Source organism: Mauremys mutica, chromosome 1, assembly GCF_020497125.1.
Source record: "Mauremys mutica isolate MM-2020 ecotype Southern chromosome 1, ASM2049712v1, whole genome shotgun sequence".
NCBI lineage: Eukaryota > Metazoa > Chordata > Testudines > Geoemydidae > Mauremys > Mauremys mutica.
The window spans coordinates 150,282,077-150,306,243 of record NC_059072.1 but is presented as its reverse complement, the minus strand read 5'-3'; the positions used below and the strand labels follow the sequence as shown (position 1 = coordinate 150,306,243).

General features: G+C 48.1%; 1 protein-coding gene across 1 annotated transcript in view; it reads left to right on the top strand.

The window, feature by feature from the left end:
- The first annotated feature begins 3,398 nt into the window (after positions 1-3,398).
- Positions 3,399-24,167, top strand: part of LOC123356423 (scavenger receptor cysteine-rich type 1 protein M130-like) — a 59,250-nt gene continuing 38,481 nt past the window's right edge. Inside the window, exons 1-2 of the mRNA XM_044999672.1 lie at positions 3,399-3,439; positions 15,166-15,486. Of these exons, the coding sequence (XP_044855607.1) occupies positions 15,222-15,486 (265 nt within the window). The 5' untranslated portion in view covers positions 3,399-3,439; positions 15,166-15,221. The remainder of the gene's footprint in view (positions 3,440-15,165; positions 15,487-24,167) is intronic.

Below are 24,167 nucleotides of genomic sequence, written 5' to 3'. Positions count from 1 at the left end.
CACCCCAGGCTCAGTCTGAATCTTATGATATACCAGGGTGGTGTATCCTGGTTGGGCTGTAAAGGTGAGGGAGAAGGCTTGTAGGAGGCACCGGGTCTGCTTGAGTTGGTCCTCTGTTAGGGTCTCCCCAAGCTGGTGTCCCTCAGGGTCCTCGGTATGGGTTACCTGGGGTCCTAGCTCGGGTTCCGGCAGGTAGGGGTTAATCAGAAGACCTTCTCGTTCCCGCCAGGGCTTGAGGAGGTTTACATGGTACTGCTGTATCTTCTTTCGTCGGTCGGGCTGGTTGATCTCATATGTAACTGGGCCCACCTTCCGGACCACCTCATACGGCCCTTGCCACCGAGCCAGAATCTTCGATTCGCTGGAGGGAAGGAGGAGTAATACCCGATCTCCGGGTTGAAAGTCACGAGTCTGTGCGTCCCGGTTATAAGTCTGGGCCTGCGCTTCTTGGGCGGCTTTCAAATTCTCTCGCGCCAGGGCCCCCCCCCACTTAAGGAGCTGGAGCACGTACTTTAAGAGGCCCTGGGCCGGTGATGGGGCTTGCTCCCAAGTTTCCCTCATTAGGTCCAATAGGCCCTGGGGCCGGCGGCCGTACAGCAGTTCGAATGGTGAGAACTTGGTCGACGACTGGGGGACTTCCCGTACCACCAGGAGCAAGGGTGGAAGTAGCTGGTCCCATCGGTGGAGGTCCTCCTGGGGGAACCTACGCAGCATGTCTTTCAGGGTCCGGTTGAATCTTTCGACCAACCCATCGGTCTGGGGATGATAGACTGATGTCCGCAGTTGCTTGAGTCCCAGGAGTTCACACACCTGCCATAGCAGCCGCGAAGTAAAGTTGGTCCCCTGATCTGTGAGGATCTCCCGGGGCAGGCCGACGCGGGCAAAGACCTTCACCAGCTCACCTGCGATGGTGCGGGCTGTGATGTTCCAGAGGGGGATTGCCTTGGGAAACCGGGTAGCATAGTCCAACATAACTAAGATGTACTGAAACCCCGCACTGCTCTTGGGGAGAGGCCCCACCAGGTCCATGGCCACGCGCTCGAAGGGGGTCTCGATTAAAGGCATCGGGACCAGAGGCACCTTGGGAGTTCGCGCTGGGGCGGCCAACTGGCAATCCGGGCAGGAGTTGCAGTTATTCTTTACCTCCTGGTGTACCCCCGACCAGAAGAAGCACCTCAGTATCTGGGCCAGAGTCTTCTCGTGACCTAAGGTGTCCGGCTGCCGGGACGTTGTGGGCCAGCTTCATGACCGGCCGCCGAAGACACCGGGGCACAAGGAGTTGGGTCTGGGTATCCCCCATGTGGGGGTCCCTCTCGACCTGATACAGGCGCTTCTGCTGCAGCTCAAAGTGTGGCCACTGTGCCGCTCAATGTGGGTCGAGGACAGTCCCATCCACAGTGGCCAGCTGTTCGTATGCCTGCTTGAGTGTGGGGTTGGCCCTTTGATCCCAGCAAAATCCATGGGGGTCGAGGGATCCTCCACTGCTCCAGGGAAGTGTCCTCTGGTTCTCCTGTCGGGTTGGTAGGGTCGGGGGCTTCCCTCTCGTTTTTCTCGGCCCCTGGGGCCTCCCATTCCAAGGCTGGCGTGACCCACGGGCTGCCCTCGGTGTGGCGGCGTAAGACTGCTGGAAACTCGGGCCAGTCCCGACCCAGGATCACCGGGGTATGCCAGTCGCGGAGCGAGTCCCACTACCATCGGTCGGGTGACCCCATCAATTGTCAGTTGGGCCTGGGTGCTCGGGTAGGGCCGTATGTCTCCGTGTATGCACTGCAGCCGAATCTTCCCCAGGCGGGCGTCAGCCTGGGGACCTAAGTGTTGGCGGACCAGCGTCTGTCCGCAGCCCAAATTGAGGAGGGCCACGGTCGGGTACCCCTCAATAACCACAGGCACGGTGATTTTGGCTGCTTGTGAACGATGGGCACGGGCTTCCCCTGAGCAGACCTGGCCAAAGGTACACTCTAGTCTCAGGCAGTCCCGCTGTAGATGGCCATACTCCCTGCAGGAGAAACAGGGCCCCAGGTCTGCCCATCCCGTCCGTGGCCGGGTCCCAGGGTTGCCTCCAGGAGGGCTCCGGTAGTCCCCTCGTGCTGCGGGAGCCGGGGTCCGAGCGGGTCGCACGGGTGCCGCCGCAGCACGGGTCCGGGCCTCTGGCCCCCAGGAGGAAACTCGTAAGTCCGTCTGGGTGAGCGCCCCCTTCTTCTTGGGGTTAGGGAGCTCCGTCCCCGGTGGGGCTGCTCGGACAGCCGGACCCATCGGCGCTTCAGCCGCGAGGAAGTCTTCCATTAATGTAACGGCGGCGGCCAGTGTCGCCGGCCTATGGCGGAGGACCCAGGCTCTTCCTCGCGGTGGGAGAACATGGGTGAACTGCTCCAGTACCACCTGCTCCATTAGCTCCTCCGACGTTCGGCGTTCGGGCTGCTACCACCGCTTGCAGGTCTCCCGGAGTTCCTGGGCCACCATCCGAGGCCAGGCCCCGGTGGGATAGGCCAGGCTTCTAAATTGCTGTCGGAAAGTCTCTGGACTCTCATCCAGGGCGTCCAGAATCGCGGCCTTTATCTGGCTGTAATCCTGGGCTGCCTCCGCAGACAGGCCTATGGAAGCCCATTGGTCCTGGGCCCATCCCGCGACAACCACCACCCACTTGAACGTGACGAGAAAGGCTTCGGGGTCGTCGCCAGGTCCCATCTTCGTCAGCAGGATCGGGGGGCTGGACCACGGAGCCCTTGCTGTGCCTCACGGCTGGGGTTCCCCAGGTCGGGCCAGCGCTGCCGCGAGCTGCTGGATACATTGCCACTGGAAATCCTGGTGCTGGGTAACCAGGTCTTGAATCAGCTGATGCTGTTGGGTTCCTAGCTGCTCGACGAGCTGCTGCTGCTGTTGGAGCTGGGCGGCCTGCTGCTCCTGTTGCTGCTGCAACTGGGCCGCCTGCTGTCGCTCCTGGTGCTCCGCCACAAGGGCCAAGAGCCGGGACAGATCCATCTCTCGGGAGGGAGGTCTCTATTCCCCGGCCCCCTTCTCACTGGTGTCGAGAGCTCGCGCCCACATCCTGGGCGGAACTCCTCAGAGAAGGCACCACGTGTAAGGGTCCAGCGTGGGAGCTCAGCCCTCTCAGGTGCGGCTGGGAGCCAAGCCGCCTCACTACAGGGGGCAACAAGCGACAGTTTAGGGATCAGACCCGCAGGCAGGGGCTGAGTAAACAGTTCAGTAATTTAAGCCCAAAGCCTAGGTCAGGGCGGGCAACAGACAGTAGTTCTGGGCTCAGACCCTCAGGCAGGGGCTGAGCAAACAAACAGCAGTTCAGGGGCTCAGACCCTCAGGCAGGGGCTGAGCAAACAAACAGCAGTTCAGGGGCTCAGACCCTTAGGCAGGGGCTGAGCAGACTAGCAGTATATAAGTCCAGGCCCTGGGTCAGGGCGGGGGCAGCAAGCAGTTCACTAAGGTAAGTCCAGGCTCCTACGCCTAAGCATTGGTGTGAGGGGTAGACTGCCACCAGGGAATGGGGTGGCAGAGGGGACACAGGCCCACCCACTCCACTGTGTCCCAGCCCGAGGCCCTAACAGCGGCAGTCAGTCTGCTGCTGGGTCAGCGGGGATCCTGGCCGCAACACAATGACATTGGCTCGGGGTCTGCTGCAGCCAGACTGGGGTCGGCTACCCCCGGGCCACTTCCAATCTCCCTCTCCATTGGTACCTGTATATCCCCAGCATCCTCCGCCAGGTCCCACACCATGGGCTCCTCCAGGTACTGAGCGCTGGGTAGGTCGGGCTGCTCCTCAGGGCACTGGGCGAGGGGAAGCTCAGGCAGCTCCTCAGGGTACCGGGCTCGGGGAAGGCCCGGCCAGTCCTCCTCAGGGTACCGGGCTCGGGGCAGGCTCGGTCCAACAGGAGCTCGGTCAGTAGTGTCTGTCCTCTCCAGCCGCCGGGCAGCAACTGAGCGCTGGGGCCGGGCCTTTATACTTCCTGTCCTGCCCCTTGACTTCCAGGGGGTGGGGACAGGCAGCGGTGGCTCCGCCCACTTCAGCAGCTGTTCTGGCTCGGCCCTCTCAGGCGCGGCTGGGAGCCAGGCCGCCTCACTACAGTTGGACAGATGGAAGGACGGACAAACCAAATAATTAAGCCTCTGTTTTAAAAAAATGCTTAAAAAAGATTAAAAGGAAAAAAAGGGGCAAAATGTTTCCCAGTTTACCAAAAACCTCAGCTTAGATCTGCCCTTGGGGCTTTGGGGTGGAGGGCGCCGATTGCATGGTTCCCGTAGGGTGCCAGTTACTGGCAGTTAGTCTAGGGCTGCCCCTGTGTAGCTGGTGGAAAGCAAAGACAAGACCCATGGCCCTGTGCTAGTTTTGTCATCATCATCTCCTCTTCCTCCTTCAAAATCTATTTCTTTCTTATCAGTAGTATCACCAGAGTGCTTTGTTCAGAGCTTCAGTTTGTAGCAAGGTTCCTCCAGAAGTAAGAAGCCGTATTGAAGACAAAATGGAGGGGTTTCCAGGGCCTTTTATATTCTTTCTCTTGTGGGCAGAAATCAGTTTTTTCTCTTGTACAAGATCACAGCAATAAGATGGAGTTTGTAGCCACATGGGCAAGTCACATGTCCATGCATGACTCAGTTATTTACAGGGAGATCAGCCATTGCTCACATGCTACCTTGAGCATCCCAGGAAGACTTTTCATGTGGATTGCAGTCTCCCAAGGTCCATTGTCAGTTAAGTGTTTCTTGATTGGTCACTTAATCTGCAAATTCCTTTCTCAAGAAACTGACCAAATGCTTCACTAATGCTACACATTGAGATACAAGTACATAGCCAATATTCATAACTTCAAATACAAAAATGATACACACATACAGATAGCATAATCATAACCAGCAAATCATAACTTTTTCATAGACACCTCACAAAACAACCTTTGTACAACATTTGCTGCAAATCATAGACTCATAAAATATTAGGGTTGGAAGAGACCTCAGGCGGTCATCTAGACCAATCCTCTGCTCAAAGCAGGACCAACAGCAACTAAATCATCCCAGCCACAGCTTTGTCAAGCCGGGCCTTAAAAACCTCTGTCGAAGCGGATCAGAATCTAAGAATCCCTCCCTACAGGGTACTCACATACAGGAGAGACTCACAAGAAAGACTACGACCCTCTTACACCTCCTTTCAGCAAAGAGCGTCGGCTAGTCTCTGGGAGATAAAGCCGCGTACTCTAATTGCTTCCAGGGAGACGATCAGATTGTCAGTAGCCCACACAGAAGGGAAAGGGGAGGGAGGATGGGTTCACACACTCCTAGACCCAGGCAGCTTCCTCGCCGGACTATGCCAAGCTGAGTCAGCCCACCGTGGGTCGGATCTCCTAAAGATCCACTAGTTACCGGGCTTGCGTTAGAGCAGTCCTGATCATTAGCTTCCGCTTCACAGGGCAGTCTGGGCGTCTTCCGATAACGATCACTCACACTGGTGTACACACACACACACCAAGGCCTCTTTTCCTCTATTTAACCCTTTTTTAACCTTTTTATCTCTTTTGAAATTTTTTTTTTTTTTTTTTTAACCAAGATGCATCGTTACCTGGTCCGGACCAATACCATGAGGCGGTATGACAACCCCTCTTGAGGCGGTAAAAACCCCTCAGCACCGGTGCATTCTAATGCATTACCTTATGCATTACCTGTTGGCCAACTCAGCAGTTCCCAGTACTGCTATAAACTAACCTTATTGGGGCCTCTCCCCAATACCACTCTGCATTTGATCCTGCTGCACAGTCAATAAGTTCAGATGGCGTGAGCCCAGCAGAAACAGACGTCCCCCACAGACAGTCCTCCTCCGATACCCCAATAGAGATTTCAAAAGGTCTCTTACCTCTGGCGCCATGGGGTTCGAAGGGGAACGATCCGTAGCAGCCGTCTGTGTGTCCGTGGGCGTTGCCATCCCGGACGAGCCCCCAAATTGTCGAAGAAAAACTTAGTTCTCGCTTTTTGTTTGGGTGCAGCAAAATCAAAATACTTTATTTATTTCTCTAGTGAACACAAGAGGGAGAGAGTGTCATAGGGACTGGGTCCCGGACGGATCTCTCTCCATTAGTAAACAATCATAGCAATTATTTATACCTTGTTACAGACAGTGGCTAGCAAACCTTGGAGACATTGAAGATAAACATTTGCATTTGTTTATACATAAGCCTATTCGCTATCTTATTTGTCTGCAATACTAGAACAGAAAACAAGACTGCAATTCACAAGGTCGTAATGACTCTTCACACAATTCTCTCTGTACCACATATCTTACAGCATGCAGGGTCACATCTTAACGTCTGCTAAGTTAGCTAACATACATTAAGATCCCTTCAAACCTTCATTAATTAATTCTTGGCCTCCACACCTCTAAGGATGGAGATTCCACCACCTCCCTAAGTAACTCATTCCAGTGCTTCACCACCCTCCTAGTGAAATATTATTTCCTAATATCCAACCTAGACTTCCCCTACTGCAACTTGAGACCATTGCTCCTTGTTCTGTCCTCTGCCACCACTGAGAACAGTCTAGCTCCATCCTCTTTGGAACTCCCTTCAGGTAGTTGAAGGTTGCCATCAAATTCCCCCTCACTCTTCTCTTCTGCAGACTAAATAACCCCAGGTCCCTCAGCCTCTCCTCATAACTCATGTATCTCAGCCCCCTAATCATTTTTGTTGCACCCTGCTGGACTCTCTCCAATTTGTCCACATCCCTTCTGTAGTGGGGGGACCAAAACTCTACACAATACTCCAGGTGTGGCCTCACCAGTGCCGAATAGAGGGGAGTAATCACTTCCCTCAATCTGCTGGCAATGCTCCTACTCATACAGCCCAATATGCTGTTGGCCTTCTTGGCAATGAGGGCATACTGCTGACTCATATCCAGCTTCTCATCCACTGTAATCCCCAGGTCCTTTTCCGCAGAACTGCTGCTTAGCTAGTCGGTCCCCAGCCTGTAGCGGTGCATGGGATTCTTCTGTCCTAAGTGCAGGACTCTGCACTTGTCCTTGTTGAACCTCATCAGATTTCTTTTGGTCCTATCCTCCAATTTGTCTAGGTCTGTCTGGACCCTCTCCCTACTCTCCAGCGTATCTACCTCTCCCCACAGGTTAGTGTCATCTGCAAACTTGCTGAGGGTGCAATTCATCCCATCATCCAGATCATTAATGAAGATGTTGAACAAAACTGGCCCCCGGACCGACCCCTGGGGCACTCTGCTTGATACTGGCTGCCAACTAGATATTGAGCTGTTGATCACTACCCACTGAGCCTGACAATCTAGCCAGCTTTCTATCCACCTTATAGTCAATTCATCCAATCCATACTTCTTTAACTTACTGGCAAGAATACTGTGGGAGACCATATCAAAAGATTTGCTAAAGTCAAGATATATCACATCCACCATTTTCCCCATATCCACAAAGCCAGTTATCTCATCATAGAAGGTAATCAAGTTGGTCAGGCATGATTCGCCCTTGGTGAATCCATGTTGACTATTCCTGATCACCTTCCTGTCCTCCAAGTCCTTCAAAATGGATTCCTTGAGGACCTGCTCCATGATTTTGCAAGGGACTGTAGTGAGACTGACCGGTCTGTAGTTCCCCACGTTCTCTTTCTTCCCATTTTAAAATATGGGCACTGTATTTCCCTTTTTCCAATCATACAGGACCTCCCCCAATCGCCATGAATTTTCAAAGATAATGGCCAATGGTTCTGCAATCACATCAGTCAACTCCCTCAGCACCCTGGGATGCATTAGATATGGACTCATGGACTTGTGCACGTCCAGCTTTTCTAAATAGTCCTTAACCTGTTCTTTCACTACTGAGGGCTGCTCACTTCCTCCCCATACTCTGCTGCCCAATGCAGCAGTCTGGGAGCTGACCTTGTCTGTGAAGACCGAGGCAAAAAAAGCTTTGAGTACTTCAGCTTTTTCCACATCATAATAGATATGCCAATTTCCTAGAAGTGGAAGGGACCTTGAAAGGTCATCAAGTCCAGCCCCCAACCTTCACTCGCAGGACAAAGTACCAATTTTTGCACCTGATTCCTAAGTGGCCCCCTCAAGGATTGAACTCACAACCCTGGGTTTAGCAAGCTAATGCTCAAACCACTGAGCATCTGTCACTACATCACTTGCCCTATTCAGTAAGGATCCCACACTTTCCCTGACCTTCTTCTTGTTGCTAACATACCTGTAGAAACCCTTCTTGTTACCCTTCACATCCCTTGCTAGCTGCAACTCCAATTGTGCCTTGGCCTTCCTGATTACACCCCTGCATGCTCTAGCAATATTTTTATACTCTTCCCTAATCATCTGTCCAAATTTCCACTTCTTGTAAGCTTGCTTTCTGTGTTTAAGATCAGCAAGGATTTCACTGTTAAGCCAAGCTGGTCGCCTGACATATTTGCTATTCTTTCTATACTTTTGGATGGTTTGTTCCTGCACCCTCAATAAGTCTTCTTTAAAATAAAGCCATCTCTCCTGTACTCCTTGCCCCCTCATATTAGCTTCCCAGGGATTGTAACAGTGGTCGCAACAATGATCTATATGGTCACAGTTTATGTCAACAATGTCACATGGGTCAACGAAGATTTGGAGGAAGAACAAAGGAAGAGCTGGGGAGCAATAGCACTGAGCTGGGGTAGAGAGATACGAGCGCGCACGGGTGCAAAGTCTGAATGAGAAGCTGCTTGGAGGAGAACCAGTTGCTGCACTGTTGCTTGCAAAAGGGAAGCCTTACAGACACACAGCCCTGGAGTTGACAGGAATGCTGACACCACACAGCAAGATGTACCATTTGGAGTTCACCATGCATGGACAGGTTGGACTGACCCATTTGGTGGTGTGTGTTGGGGAAATCAGGGGGTTGCACTGGCATGGGGCAGAGGGTCTTTGTGTGTCTAGCCAGACACTGGAGGAGCATAGCAGGGCTGTGTGTCTGAGAGTCTGTGTAACCCCTTCTAGAGATCCTGACCTGGGTCTTTACTCCTGGCTTTACCTGGGTTAGATAAAAGCATTGTTCTATTGATAAGTGTGATGCTTGTTCAAGGGGTTAACTCTGACCCCTCTAGGAGGCAGGGCTAGTATTTGTGCAGAGGTACATGACTGGGCTCTGGGACCCCTTCCTCAACCCTGGGAATCCCGCACCTAACAAGCACTTGCCACATCCTTCATATGCAACAGAATCATCCCAGTGACTGACTTCATTTTTCTGCTTGTTTCTTAAAACAAGCTGGGTCTTTCTTACCAGAGGTTCCTGAAGGCAAGTGCTCACAGATTTGTCTGGTTAAGGTGAAGTGGATGAGGGAAGAAGGGAGAGAGGGAGGGGAGAACAGTACACCTCTGCTGGGGATGCCCATGTTAGGAGAGTCCCTGTATTCTGAAAAGGGCCAAAACTGAGTTTTTTTGGCAGCAGAAACCTCCCTCCCTCCCTCTCTGGCAGACTGGTTACCTTTCTTGTTATCAGGTAAATGTGCCTCTTAGGCATGTATCTGCGTTGGGGGACGTGCACAGCCTTTTTGGGTAAGCAAGCCAACTGCTTTCTCCTTTACAATGGTGGAGTCTACTACCCCTGTTGAGTCTGTTCTGTTCTTAGGGCCAGTGTAGAAGAAGAGCAGGGCCTCCTCTTTGCCCTCCCTTTTGGACAATATGTGTCCTTGGGAGAACATGGAGGAAGTCTATGGATTGCAATTGTACTTTCCTATACTTGTACTTTTGTCCCCTTACTGCCCCCTTGTGTAGCTATGCAAAGGCCAATGAAAATCTGACCCTTTGTGTGTGCTACTGCTGCAGCCAGCAATAATGGCCGTATTCATTTGTACACCTGGGACAAGACTTATGTTAACAACAGAAGGCAGACACCCAGCTGGCCTTGAATACTCAGTTAAAGTATTAATGACCAACAGAGAGAAATAGGAGAGAGCCTGTGATGTTCCCCTCTGGTGTTATCCAGACCAGTGATCTGCCAAGTCACTCCAATCCTTGACTCTAGGAGCCAGCCTTACCCTGCTCTGCTGAGAGAACCCTCACTACTGAGCTGTTCACGCACAGCCTCTGGCACGTAAACTGCTTCCCATTGCAAGCAAATGACACTAGCCAATATCTCCAATCCCAGACACAATCCTAGGAACCTTCATTTTGTAGTGTCCAGTTATATCTGCTGGACGCTGAAAGCTTATATGAGTTATCTTACATGCCTATACACAACTGCAAGAAGCCTGGGGAACAAGCAGGGAGAACTAGAAGTCCTGGCACAGTCAAGGAATTATGATGTAATTGGAATAACAGAGACTTGGTGGGATAACTCACATGACTGGAGTACTGTCATGGATGGATATAAACTGTTCAGGAAGGATAGGCAGGGCAGAAAAGGTGGGGGAGTTGCGTTGTATGTAAGAGAGCAGTATGACTGCTCAGAGCTCCAGTATGAAACTGCAGAAAAACCTGAGAGTCTCTGGATTAAATTTAGAAGTATGAACAACAAGGGTAATGTCATGGTGGGAGTCTGCTACAGACCACCAGACCAGGGGGATGAGGTGGACGAGGCTTTCTTCCAGCAACTAACAGAAGTTGCTAGATCACAGGCCCTGGTTCTCATGGGTGTCTTTAATCACCGCAATATCTGCTGGGAGAGCAATACAGCGGTGCACAGACAATCCAGGAAGTTTCTGGAAAGTGTAGGGGACAATTTCCTGGTGCAAGTGCTGGAGGAACCAACTAGGGGGAAAGCTCTTCTTGACCTGCTGCTCACAAACAGGGAAGAAATAGTAGAGGAAGCAATAGTGGATGGGAACCTGGGAGGCAGTGACCATGAGAAGGTCGAGTTCAGGATCCTAACACCAGGAAGAAAGGAGAGCAGTAGAACAGAGACTCTGGACTTCAGAAAAGCAGACTTCGACTCCCTCAGGGAACTGATGGGCAAGGTCCCCTGGGAGAATAACATGACGGGGAAAGGAGTCGAGGAAAGCTGGCTGTATTTTAAAGAATCCTTATTGAGGTTGCAGGAACAAACCATCCCGATGTGTAGGAAGAAAAGTAAATATGGCAGGCGACCAGCTTGGCTTAACAGTGAAATCCTTGCTCGTCTTAAACACAAAAAAACAGCTTACAAGAAGTGGAAGATTGGACAAATAACCAGGGAGGAGTATAAAAGTATTGCTCAGGCATGCAGAAGTGAAATTAGGAAGGCCAAATCACACTTGGAGTTGCAACTAGCCGGAGATGTTAGGAGTAACAAGAAGGGTTTCTTCTGGTATGTTAGCAACAAGAAGAAAGTCAAGGAAAGTGTGGGCCCCTTGCTGAATGAGGGAGGGAACCTAGTGACAGAGGATGTGGAGAAAGCTAGTGTACTCAATGCTTTTTTTGCCTCTGTCTTCACAGACGAGGTCAGCTCCCAGACAGCTGCACTCTCCAGCACGGTAAGGGGAGGAGGTGACCAGCTCTCTGTGGAGAAAGAAGTAGTTCAGGACTATTTAGAAAAGCTGGACGAGCACAAGTCCATGGGGCCGGATGCGCTGCATCTGAGGGTGCTAAAGGAGTTGGCCGATGAGATTGCAGAGCCATTGGCCATTATCTTTGAAAAATCATGGCGATCGGGGGAGGTCCCGGATGACTGGAAAAAAGCTAATGTAGTGCCCATCTTTAAAAAAGGGAAGAAGGAAGATCCAGGGAACTACAGGCCGGTCAGTCTCACCTCAGTCCCTGGAAAAATCATGGAGCAGGTCCTCAAGGAATCACTTCTGAACCACTTAAAGGAGGGGAAAGTGATCAGGAACAGTCAGCATGGATTCACCAAGGGCAAGTCATGCCTGACTAATCTAATTGCCTTCTATGATGAGATAACCGGCTCTGTGGATGAGGGGAAAGCAGTGGATGTGCTATTTCTAGACTTTAGCAAAGCTTTTGATACAGTGTCCCACAGTATTCTTGCCTGCAAGTTAAAGAAGTATGGTCTGGATGAATGGACGGTAAGGTGGATAGAAAACTGGCTAGATGGTCGGGGTCAACGGGTAGTGATCAATGGTTCCATGTCTAGTTGGCAGCTGGTATCAAGTGGAGTGCCCCAAGGGTCGGTGCTGGGGCCGGTTTTGTTCAATATCTTCATTAACGATCTGGAGGATGGTGTGGACTGCACCCTCAGCAAGTTTGCAGATGACACTAAACTGGGAGGAGTGGTTGATACGCTGGAGGGTAGGGATAGGATACAGAGGGACCTAGACAAATTAGAGGATTGGGCCAAAAGAAATCTGATGAGGTTCAACAAGGACAAGTGCAGAGTCCTGCATTTAGGACGGAAGAATCCCATACACTGCTACAGACTAGGGACCGAATGGCTGGGCAGCAGTTCTGCAGAAAAGGACCTAGGGGTTACGGTGGACGAAAAGCTGAATATGAGTCAGCAGTGTGCCCTTGTTGCCAAGAAGGCTAATGGCATTTTGGGTTGTATAAGTAGGGGCATTTCCAGCAGGTCGAGGGATGTGATCATTCCCCTCTACTCAGCACTGGTGAGGCCTCATTTGGAGTACTGTGTCCAGTTTTGGGCCCCACACTACAAGAAGGATGTGGATAAATTGGAAAGAGTCCAGCGGAGGGCAACAAAAATGATTAGGGGGCTGGAGCACATGACTTATGAGGAGAGGCTGAGGGAACTGGGATTGGTTAGCCTGCAGAAGAGAAGAATGAGGGGGGATTTGATAGCTGCTTTCAACTACCTGAAAGGGGGTTCCAAGGAGGATGGATCTAGACTGTTCTCAGTGGTAGAAGATGACAGAACAAGGAGTAATGGTCTCAAGTTGAAGAGGGGGAGGTTTAGGTTGGACATTAGGAAAAACTTTTTCTCTAGTAGGGTGGTGAGGAACTGGAATGTGTTACCTAGGGAGGTGGTGGAATCTCCTTCCTTAGAAGTCTTTATGGTCAGGCTTGACAAAGCCCTGGCTGGGATGATTTAGTTGGGTTTGGTCCTGCTTTGAGCAGGGGGTTGGACTAGATGACCTCCTGAGGTCCCTTCCAACCCTGAGATTCTATGATTCTATGATTCTATGTTTGTCAATTTAACAAAGAAATTTATATGTACCAGGCTTGTTATCCCAAGGGTAGCTTCTAACATGCTTCAAACAAAATGCATTCCTTCAGGTATAATAAACAAACAGATTTATTAACTATAATGATAGATTCTAACACTTAGAATCTATCTTTATAGTCAATAAATCTGTTTGGATATGAGTTAAAGCCCTCTTCTGGTTTGTAGCAAGAATACATGATGAGAGGGATTCCACTATATTGAGAACGGGACTTCCTCCTCTCTCTCTGTTTGAATTTATTAAATAAATTTTCAGAACAAAAACCAAAACTTACAGTTACAATTGGGGCAAATCACAGACTCTAATAGGAACCATCCTTGCCCTGCCCACCGCAGAGTGTCATGCTAAGGAACGATTGCAGCTATTTTGAAATCTGAAGTTCAAATGCAAAGGCACAGAAAGCTCCGGTTTGTGCACATTCAGGCACAGTGAACCAGATTTGGATGATCTTACTCACAGTGAGTAGTACCTTATTCTGTGAGTAGTCCCACTGAAATCAATGGAGTAAGCTGCTACTCAACATGCATCAAAGTGATACAATCTATTCCTAAAAGATTTTTTTTTAAATCTCCTATCCTAGTTAATAATACAATATGGCAGCTACTTATCTAAGAGCTCCTGGAGCAGAAACACTCTTTACAGGTGCTTCTTTCCTCTTGTCCATCTCATTCTGACACAACCAAGCTGCAATGGATTGTTTAGGGACCTGAAACAATAAGGGACCAGAAACACAATGATGTGACTTACGTGAATTATTTGGGAGTCTGACTAGCAAATCCAAATAACATTGGAGGATTTCTATATGACTCCTAATCAGCCTTTGTTCACCTGTTGTTATCAGAGACTACTTTAGAACATTGAATATGGTCAAAATTCACAGCATTGGTGTGTGATTGATTCACAAAGCCATAAACTATTGACCCTTGCTTAATACAGTAACTCCTCACTTAGCGTTGTCACGTTGATGATCAATTAGGGAACATGCTTGTTTAAAGTTGTGCAATGCTCTATTATAACGTTGTTTGGCAGCCACCGGCTTTGTCCACTGCATGCAAACAATGCAGCCCATTGGAGCTAGCTGGTGGGGGCTTGGAACGAAGTTGGACTGGCTGCCCCCCTATTAGCTCCCCTAAGTTCCCTGTGCAGCAGCCGCCCAGCAGGTATCAATTTCCAGATAGTTCAGCTGTCCCTCCCCCCACTGTCATGTGCTGCTCCTGCCCTCTGCTTTGGAACTGGTCCCAGGAGGCTCCGACTTCCTGGGTGGGGCAGAGGAAAGAGGGTGCTAATGTCAGGGTGTCTCCTTCCCCCTGCTACCTGCTCCTGCCCCCCATCTCCACAGAGCAGGGGTGGACACGACAGGGCTCAGGACAGAGGGAGCTTGCTGGCAGCAGCTGCTGGCTCAACTTACTGATCTACTTAAAAAGGCAGAGTACTTAAAGGGGCAATGCTTGTCTCTATCTTTCCCTCACACATGTGGTGTGTGTCTCCGTCTTCCCACACACACACACTCACACGGTATGTGTCTCTGTCTCTCTCTCTTTCACACACACACATGGTGTGTGTCTCTGTCTCTTTCTGCCATGCTGTGTCTCCTCCCTCCATCCCTGCTGCCTTGTAGAGTGTGAGGCTACATTAACAACAATGTGTTAACCCTTGAGGGCTCAGCCAAGTGCTAGTTCATCATTTAGCAGTAAGGCATTCCCTGGGAAATATCCCTCCCTCTGACTCCACCACCTCAACCAAGCTTCACATTCATCATTCCTGTGTACAGTATTAAATTGTGTATTTAAAACTTATACTATATATATTCTTTTGTCTGGTGAAAAAAAAATTCCTTGGAACTTAACCTAACCACTAAATCCCCCCCACCCCCTTTTACATTAATTCTTATGGGGAAATTGGATTCACTTAAAATCATTTTGCTTAAAGTAGCATTTTTCAGGAACATAACTACAATGTTAAATGAGGAGTTACAGTATTATATTCTTCAAATACTATTTGACCAGTCCATTAGTAATAATAATGAGGATGTGGCTCAGTGCTCTCTCCAATAACTCTGTCCTGATTCTACTTGAAGGTGGAACTTCTGTTCTAAAGCTGGTCAGCGGAAGCAACCCATGTGCTGGGAGAGTGATGATTAAGACTGGTGAACTGAGCTTCATTGTGTGTTATACTGTCTCACCTATGAAACATGCTGCAGTAGCTTGCAAACACTTGGGATGTGGTTCTGCAGTTAGTGTCCATAGTGCTGCCCACTTTGGAGAAGATTCCACACCATACTTGGTGGTAGGAGATGTTTGTCATGGGAATGAGTCAACAACCTGGGACTGCAGATCTGAGAACCTGACTATAAAGTCAACATGCTCTCATCCTTTCCATGCTGGAGTGACCTGCTCAGGTAAGAAATCAGCCCATCCTTCTACGTGCCATGTGAAAAAAGGGATTGAATACAGAGTTTGTTCCATTCCCACAGACTAATGTAGAAGTGGGTAAATATGATCACATCCTGAAATTATTACTCTCATGTTATAGTGAGCAAATCCCTATGTAATTCCCAACCCAGATATCTTTAGAGTCCCCTTTATTAATCTCACTGCAGTTGTCTCAATGCCACATTTTCCATTTTCCTTTTATGGGTTTCGAATTTATTTTGTATATCCAAACTAGGGAAATAATTGATATTTTATAAGCTATTCTATCTACATATTTAAACTGCACCTATCACCATGGCATTGGAGAGTCTATACTGGAAGCCCCATAAAATCCTGTTGAGTTATAATGTTTTCAAAGGAAACAGACTCATACTTTTCTCTGTGCAGCCATTTGAGAGCTTAGAAAGTATCAGACAATAAGAACTTTTAGTGGCAGAGAGTAGCCAGATCCAACTACAGCGTCATGCAAGGCATTTCCCACTAGAGTCTTGTCTAACCTCATGTCACTCATCTAATGGTTTATCTGTTACCTCCCACAGTGTTTATTCCCAACTACCAGAGTGAAATTTAGAGCCTGATTTTTCACTTTTGGGCATGTTGTGCATGAATGTAAAATGCTACCAAACTGGAAATCACTCTGTCAGACTAGTCCTGGCATTATACATTCATACTGTAGTCATGGAGTACAGGTATAGATGACACAACCTGCATGGAAGTGAAGAATCAGGCCAGTTCTTGGCCATTGCTCCTTGTCTTCTTCCTTTTCTATTCATGTTTCCTTTCTTCCTCCCTGATCTTTTTACTCTCATATTTTCATTAGTTTCTGTGACATTCAGGGTGCAATCCAGACCAGTGAGGGGCCTTACAATACCTTGCTGCAGTAGCTCCCACCTGGGCTGCTCACCAACAGCCTGCCAGCATGCAGGTAACACCCTGACTGTATGTGTGTAACTGCAGACTGCCAGCCACTTTTGGGTTACACTCTGGCTTTTACCAGCCTTGGTATTTCTGCAAGGTGACCCCAACACACTCCCAGTCATGGATTTTCCCCAAAAATGTATGTTCTGTACTGTCAAGCCCTCTCTTGGACAGTCCAGAGATATTTGGTCCATTGTCTCTTTTAGGGATCAATACACAACAACTTGCCACCTTCAATGGAGTTACCCAGACAATTTAACTTAAACACACTGAAGTAGATTCAATTAAAGAAAAAACAAGTTCATTAACTACAAAGAGATGGATTTTAAGTGAGTACAGGTAATGAGGCATAAAGGCTAGAAATGGTTACAAGAAAATTAAAAAAAAACTCTTTGTAGTGCCTAATGTAACAAACTACACTTGATTCAAAGTCAAGTCTTCACCACATACTTCTGATAGCATTACAGACCAAACTTTTCAGGTCAGGACCCCTCCCCCAAAGTCCAACGGCTGTTTGTTTTTCTTCTTAGGTACAAACAGGGAGATGGATAGGAAGAGAGATACCCAGGGGTGTTTGCCCTTAATTTACATAGTTCAGCCCCCCTCATAAAATTCTGTCCAGCTGAGCAGAAGGAGACATGGAGTCTAGTGAGGAAAGAGGCTTAATGTTGTTTTTTTCGCCTGTGTGTTCTGAGATGCAGATTTTGTCTCCTTTCTTTTCTCCTCTGCTGTCTGAGGACTCTGCTTACAGCTTATATGTAAATTGAGGTAACTGCACATCCCTTTGTTTAAGACTTACTTGACCAGTTGTGCCTAATCGGACCACAGGAATTTGAACATGTCCCTTTAACATCATACAGGGGGGATTTCATAACTTCACACATAATCATGCTACACACATTTCACCATGATATTATTGCCCAGTGAGTTATTAGTTTCCAAATGAAACCTCAGAAGGCATATTTTATACAAAGATTATTACAGTAGAGTGTAGGGTGTGATTACAGGGTGCATTTGGCCACAGTTTCCCTTTCCCCCAGTCCACAGTGTGTCTGTATAGTCTCACTCCTTATAACATTTTGTGATTTATCAGTATCTATCATAAAATGGAGTGATCAGAATTCACCAAATTACTGTTGTGGTTGTGCAAGGGCTGAGTAAAATTGCATAATTACATCTAGTATGGGAAGGGTCTCCTGTGCAATACACCCTCCGCTGGACATAGACATATTCTTTGAGTACACAATGTGACAGACAAAGACATTGGCACCTGATGTTGTATGAACTCATGTGGCCTCTCTCCTGAGGTATGGCCTTTCTCTCCCTGGCACTTACTATCACCAATATTTTGAGTGGCTTTCCCCCTCTCCTCGCATAGGTTGGGTCCTGGGTTCTTTTTCTTGGTGCCTAGTGGCACCACTCAGATGACTGCTCACTGTACCAGGTACACAGGAGTGCTGTCCTTTGAGAAAATCAGTGCTAATACCACTACCTGGAAAGGAGTATAAAGCCCAGTGCACAGGAGACAATCGAGTAAATAAAACAAATCCCAGCAAAGGAAGGACACATAAAAAATAACAGCATAGCCGTGATGGTAACTTTATTGTGAACAGGAAACTAGGATCAAGGAAAGGAAAAGGTTAAGGTTAACTAATCTATATATAATGTAACAGTAACATACCCATCTATGCCATGCCAAGAGTCCTAGACCATTGTGATTATAGAGTTAACTCAACCAATCACCACCCCTACTCTACAGCTAATTTTCATGCAACAATTTAATTGGTTGTAATGAGTCAGTGATACAAGACGGACAGCATAGGTAGTGGGTTCCTTGGCCCAAATGCCACTGTTCTTCAAAGGTTGATTTGCCACCCATACAACTCACCACAAACTCCCCAAGGAAACTGACACACCCAAACAAATCAACACAGATTTCCCAGCACAACACAACCCAGGCACAAATCAACACAACCACCCACAGAACACACAATAACATCAAACACACACAACTCCTCACCTTAGCACACACCCCTCATTCACCACCCGCACAAATCAGCACAAATCTCCCAGCACAACATTCATACTCACCCACCCTCATTCATGCTTACCATAAAACCAGTAACTTGAGTGGCAAAATTGCTGGTCATCTCTAGTAATAAGTAAGCCTATTCTCCAGAATTTAACACTCATAAGTTCCTCCAAACCCCAACTGTCTGCCTGGCACCTTCCCAAGGCAGACAGTATGCTAAGTTTGTGTATCCTGGTATAGTGTGTTCACCACTGCAGCACTGGACAGCTTACACAAAAATCCCCTTAACTTTTCTTCATCCCTGAATGGGGCAGAATTATGTCCTGGATTCAACCAGGCTTGCTATTCCCAGGTCTGGAATCCTCCTAAAGTCTCAGTTGGCTATCGGTAGCCAGTCCCAGGCTGGATCTCTCTCTCCAGATGCTGGTGCTGCCTCTATTCCAGCTTCCAAACTAAAACTCTGTGTAAAATCAGTCTGCCTCGTTGCTGGGACTGTGCAGCTGTGGCTTGTCATAGGTTCAGTGGACTGCTCTTCCAGATCCCCCATGCAGAAGCCTCCCTGTTGGCCTTGGCAAAGATTTTTAGTTCCTTCTGTCTCGACCCCGAACTCCAAGCAGGCTGGGAATGGGGTCAGGGGGCTCTAGTAGCCATTATAGCTGTAGTCCTTTAGGATAAGGCCCTCCAGAGGCTGAATCCTGAACTCCAGGAGCTGGCAACGGTAAGTGGGGGTTACACACAAATAAACGCCTGCAGGACTCTGTGGAACATGTGAGCTGCTAGTGCTGCTGCTGGGTGAGCAGGAAGCTGGCAGCTCAGTGCTCTCCTGGCCTGGCAGGACCCTTTGCACAACTCATGCTCTAAAGCCAGACATGGGCAAAGCATGAACTGGTGCGGATCCCAGAAAGAGAAACAGGTGAGATGGATGGAAGAGGAGATTCAGGCTCCAGCAGCTCTGATAGGCCAGGCTCAGATTCTAAAACCTCTGTGCCGGCTAGAGCTGTAGGCGAGAGGTGGGACCAAAAATATCATTCTCTCCTCACAGCTGCAGTGGTACCAACTCTTGCCATTTTGTTTTGTGTCATAGTTTTAAAAGGAAGTTTCTAGCCTTTGTGGGTGGGTTGAAAAGTTTGAACAAGTGACCCCTAAAGGCTCAGAAACAAGAAGGCAAAGCAGAAAAAAACCCATGTTCTATTTTCTAAAATCGCTGTCCCTTTCACTACATGTCCCTCTGCTCATGCTATCGCCTCTAGGATCTCATCTGCAAGAGCCCTGCCCCCTCCACATTTAGTCCCTCTTAGAGCCCAGAGTTGCCCACTCTTGCAAGTTTTTCCACATGTGACATAACTGTGGCTGGTCTGGGGCCCAGTCCTACAATGAGGCAAGAAGCTCCATCCTGAGTCCTCTGATTGGCTGGCTGCCCCCACTTCCTGCCTCCTGGGGTAAAACAACCAATCATAACTGTTTCCGGCAGAGCTCTCTTCCTCCCCCTTTCCCTTCAGCAATCTGAAGCCATTTTCATTGGAGGGTGGGGGAGCAAAGAGCCATCAGCTCAGGGCGGCTCTTCCCTGCCGTTTCCCTCCCTTCCTGTGAGCAACAGGCTGGCTTCCCCCCGCGGCACTGACCTGGGAGGGGGCGGATGTCCCTGGAGGATCAGAGTTGAGGCTGGGGGAGCTGAACTGAGGGGTGGCACCTGGGAAGGAACAAAACTGATGGGTGGCTGGGTCGGGACAGAATTATTTGCTGGGCAGGGGACAGGCAGATGCGGGGGTGAGAGCTCCCGCAGCCGGGGCCGAAATCATCTTACCCAGTACAGTGGGGAGAGTGGGCAACACTAATTATCTCACATACCATGCTGACGCCAGTGAATCTGTTTAATTTGTATAAAATTGCGCTATTTCTTCTCCTCTTCCCCTAAACTTTCTGTACCTGTCTCTCTGCCCTTGGAAGATGTACTCCCTGTAGCAGGAACCTTCCCTTCTAGAATGTCTGGAAAGCATCTAGCACACCGTACGTGCCACCATAACCTAATAATAATAATAAATACATTTGCACTCTCAATTCACACTTAGGGAGAGGAGTGTTCTTCTCTGTCTCCTAAAATAATGCCCATTCTTGCAATTAAAGTTTGCCTCCCCTGATGTTAGGCTCAGACCCATTCATATTGCCAAATCCTGAGGCCCTTATACAGTTTTTCTTCTCAGTCTTTACTCTGGTAAAATTTCTTTTGGCTTTGTTTTCAGTAAGGACTGAGTAAGAACAAAGTCAGGAGTTTAGGTTGTAGCTCATGGTGAAAGACGGCAAATTGACAGCCAAAGCACAATTATGAAGGTGTTGGTAGCAACTCCACAGTTGTTATTATTAGTTACTTGTATATCTTCTTGAGGCCCCAGATGAGATCAGAGCCCGGTGTACCTGGCACTGTACAAATGCAAAGTAATAGTTAGTCTCTGCCTCACAGTCTGAATGGAAAAGACAGACAAAAACGAGAGGAAAAAGCTGAGGCCTGGAAAGGTGAAATGAGTAGTCCAAGGTCAGACAGCAGGTTAGTGGCAGAGGTAACCTGGAGCATGGGGCCACAGGACAAGTGCATCCTCCCCCAGGGAATATCTCCAATGCAGAGTGCCCTTACATCAGGGACAGAGCCAGCTAGTTATTCACTGCCACTACCTCTGTATCAGTATTATTTAATCGCAGCAGCAGGAATAAGGCAGAAACAAGTTTTTACACAACAAATATGCTTCTATCTTACCTAAAGCTTAGCATATCCCTTAAAGCTTAGGCAGGTCCAGCTGCTTAAAAGTTAAGACCCATCCTCCAGGGCCTGTCTCTGTGCCAGTTTGCTCCCCTAGAGCAGTAAATTGACCACTTCCTCTGCCTGCTCTTCAGGAACACTCTTTTTATCCATTTCAAAGCATTTGTTCCAGTTTCCCACCTGGATCTCCCCCCACTTCACTAGCCAACAAGCTGATCGCAGCATGGACAGTGTTAAAACTTCAAAGGTGTTGTCAGGTGTATGGTCTTCTGAATATCAGTAAATGAGTTATCTAAAACACTGTCTTGTTTCTTGTGGAAACAAACCATCCAGATCTGATTTAACCCTCAGGGTATGCATAGACAGCAAAAAAGTGTATTCTTAACATGGGTTAGCTAGCCCCCATTAGTTAACTTTAATTAAAATATCAGTGAAAACATGGCAATTTGCCTTTTAACTCAGGTTAGCAGCTCAAATTCAACCTCTGGCTGCCCTAGGCTTGATTTGAACTGCTAATCTGAGGCCAGGTCTATACTACAAGTATAACTACATCACTCGTAGGTGTGAAAAATCCACATCCCTGAGAGACCTAGTTATACCGACCTTAACCCTCCGTGTAGACAGTGCTATGTTGGTGGGAGAGCTTCTCCTGCTGATGTAGCTATCACCTCTTGTGGAGGTGACGTAACTAAGCTGAAAGGAGAGCTCTCTCCCTTCAGCTTAGAGTGTCTTCATCAAAGCACTACAGCTGCATCGGTGCAGTTGTGCTGATGCAGCATTTGTAGTATAGACCCGCCCTGAGTTAAAAGCTGAACTGGTGTGTCCTCACTCCTATTTAACCCAAGTTGGCTAAACTGAATTAAGAACACACCTCTTCTTGTAGTACCCTTAGTAATCCTGTAGCAGACAACACAACAAGCAAACAAGCAAAGCTTCATAAAATAATACAGGCCTCTCTCACATCCTTCACAATTAGTTAAAAACCACTGACAGTAGCGTTCATTTCTAAATAGTGACACAAAGGTCCATATTTCAAGAACAGATATTTAATTACAGGTACTTAATTTTTTTTAATGTACTCATAGTTATAATCCATGATTTCTAAACATTGTTATGAAAAAGTTTGAAAAACATGTCTATCTACTGAAAGGTGTAGTAGCGAGTATGGAGTGTAAGTTTAACATTCACTGATGGATTGATTGACTCTCTAGGCTACTCACAGGTGTGGAGTGCACTCAGAGGCCCTGGTGCACTCCACGCCAAATTTATACATTGGGAGTGGGAACAAGAAGATAACAACAGATATAGCCAGAGGGGGACGGTTAGGTGTAAGGAAGAGGGGGGGGACAGATACTAGATCGACAGGTCATACTGGTAGTACTGTGTCCCTACCGAGCGGGGTGAGAAGAGTGAGAGGAGCCCAACAGCAAAAGGTAGGATGTTTGTTCACCAATGCGAGAAGCTTAGGTAATAAAATGGAGGAACTGGAGCTCCTGGTCCGAGAATTGAAACCGGATATCGTAGGAATAACCGAAACATGGTGGAACGATAGCCATGACTGGAGTACAGGTATGGAAGGGTATGTGCTGTTTAGAAAAGACCGATGCAAAGGTAAAGGTGGGGGAGTAGCATTGTATATCAATAATGAGGTGAAATGTAATGAAATAACTAGCAATGCAATGGTTAATACGGAGTCTGTGTGGGCAATGGTCACATTAGGGAAGAAAACTACCAGAGCCTCACCCGGGATAGTGATTGGGGTGTGCTATAGACCGCCAGGATCTAGCTTGGAGACGGATAGAGAGCTCTTTAATGTTTTTAAGGAGGTAAACACTAATAGGAACTGCTTGATCATGGGAGACTTTAACTTCCCAGATATAGATTGGGAAACAAATGCTAGTAATAACAATAGGGCTCAGCTTTTCCTAGACGTGATAGCTGATGAATTCCTCCATCAAGTGGTTGCTGAACCAACGAGGGGGGATGCCATTTTAGATCTGATTTTGGTGAGTAATGAGGACCTTGTTGAGGAAATAGTTGTAGGGGACAACCTTGGCTCAAGTGATCACGAGCTAATTCGTTTCAAAATTAATGAGAGAATAATCAATATTGCATCTGAGACTAGGGTTTACGATTTCAAAAGGGCTAACTTTACTAAATTAAGACAACTAGTTAGGGAAGTGGACTGGACCAACATATTTAGGAATCTAAAGGTAGATGACGCCTGGGGTTACTTCAGGATGAAATTGCAGGAGTTGTCAGAGGCATGTATCCCGAGAAAGGGAAAACGGCTCGTAGGTAGCGGTTTTAGACCGAGCTGGATGACCAAGCGTCTTAGAGGGGTCATTAAGAAAAAACAGAAAGCGTACCGGGAGTGGAAAATGGGAGGGATCAGCAAAGAAACCTACCTTATTGAGGTCAGAGGGTGTAGGGATGCAGTGAGAAAGGCAAAGCGACGGGTGGAGATGGACCTAGCGAAGGGGATTAAAACCAATAGCAAAAGGTTTTTTAGCCATATAAATAGGAAGAAAACCAAAAAGGAAGAAGTGGGACCGCTTAAAACTTTAAACGGAGTGGAGATTAGGGATAATCTTGGAATGGCACAATATCTGAATGAATATTTTGCCACGGTCTTTAATGAGGCTAATGAAGGGCTAAGGAATAGTGATAGAGGGACTGATGGGAATGAAGATATGGGGGTAGACATTACGGTATCTGAGGTGGAGGCCAAACTTGAACAGCTTAACGGAAGTAAATCGGGGGGCCCGGATAATCTTCATCCTAGAATATTAAGGGAATTGGCGAGTGATATTGCTAGCCCGTTAGCGATGATTTTTAATAAATCTCTAAATTCAGGGATTGTACCGTTGGACTGGAGATTAGCTAATGTAGTTCCTATATTCAAGAAGGGGAAAAAAAGTGACCCGGGTAACTACAGGCCTGTT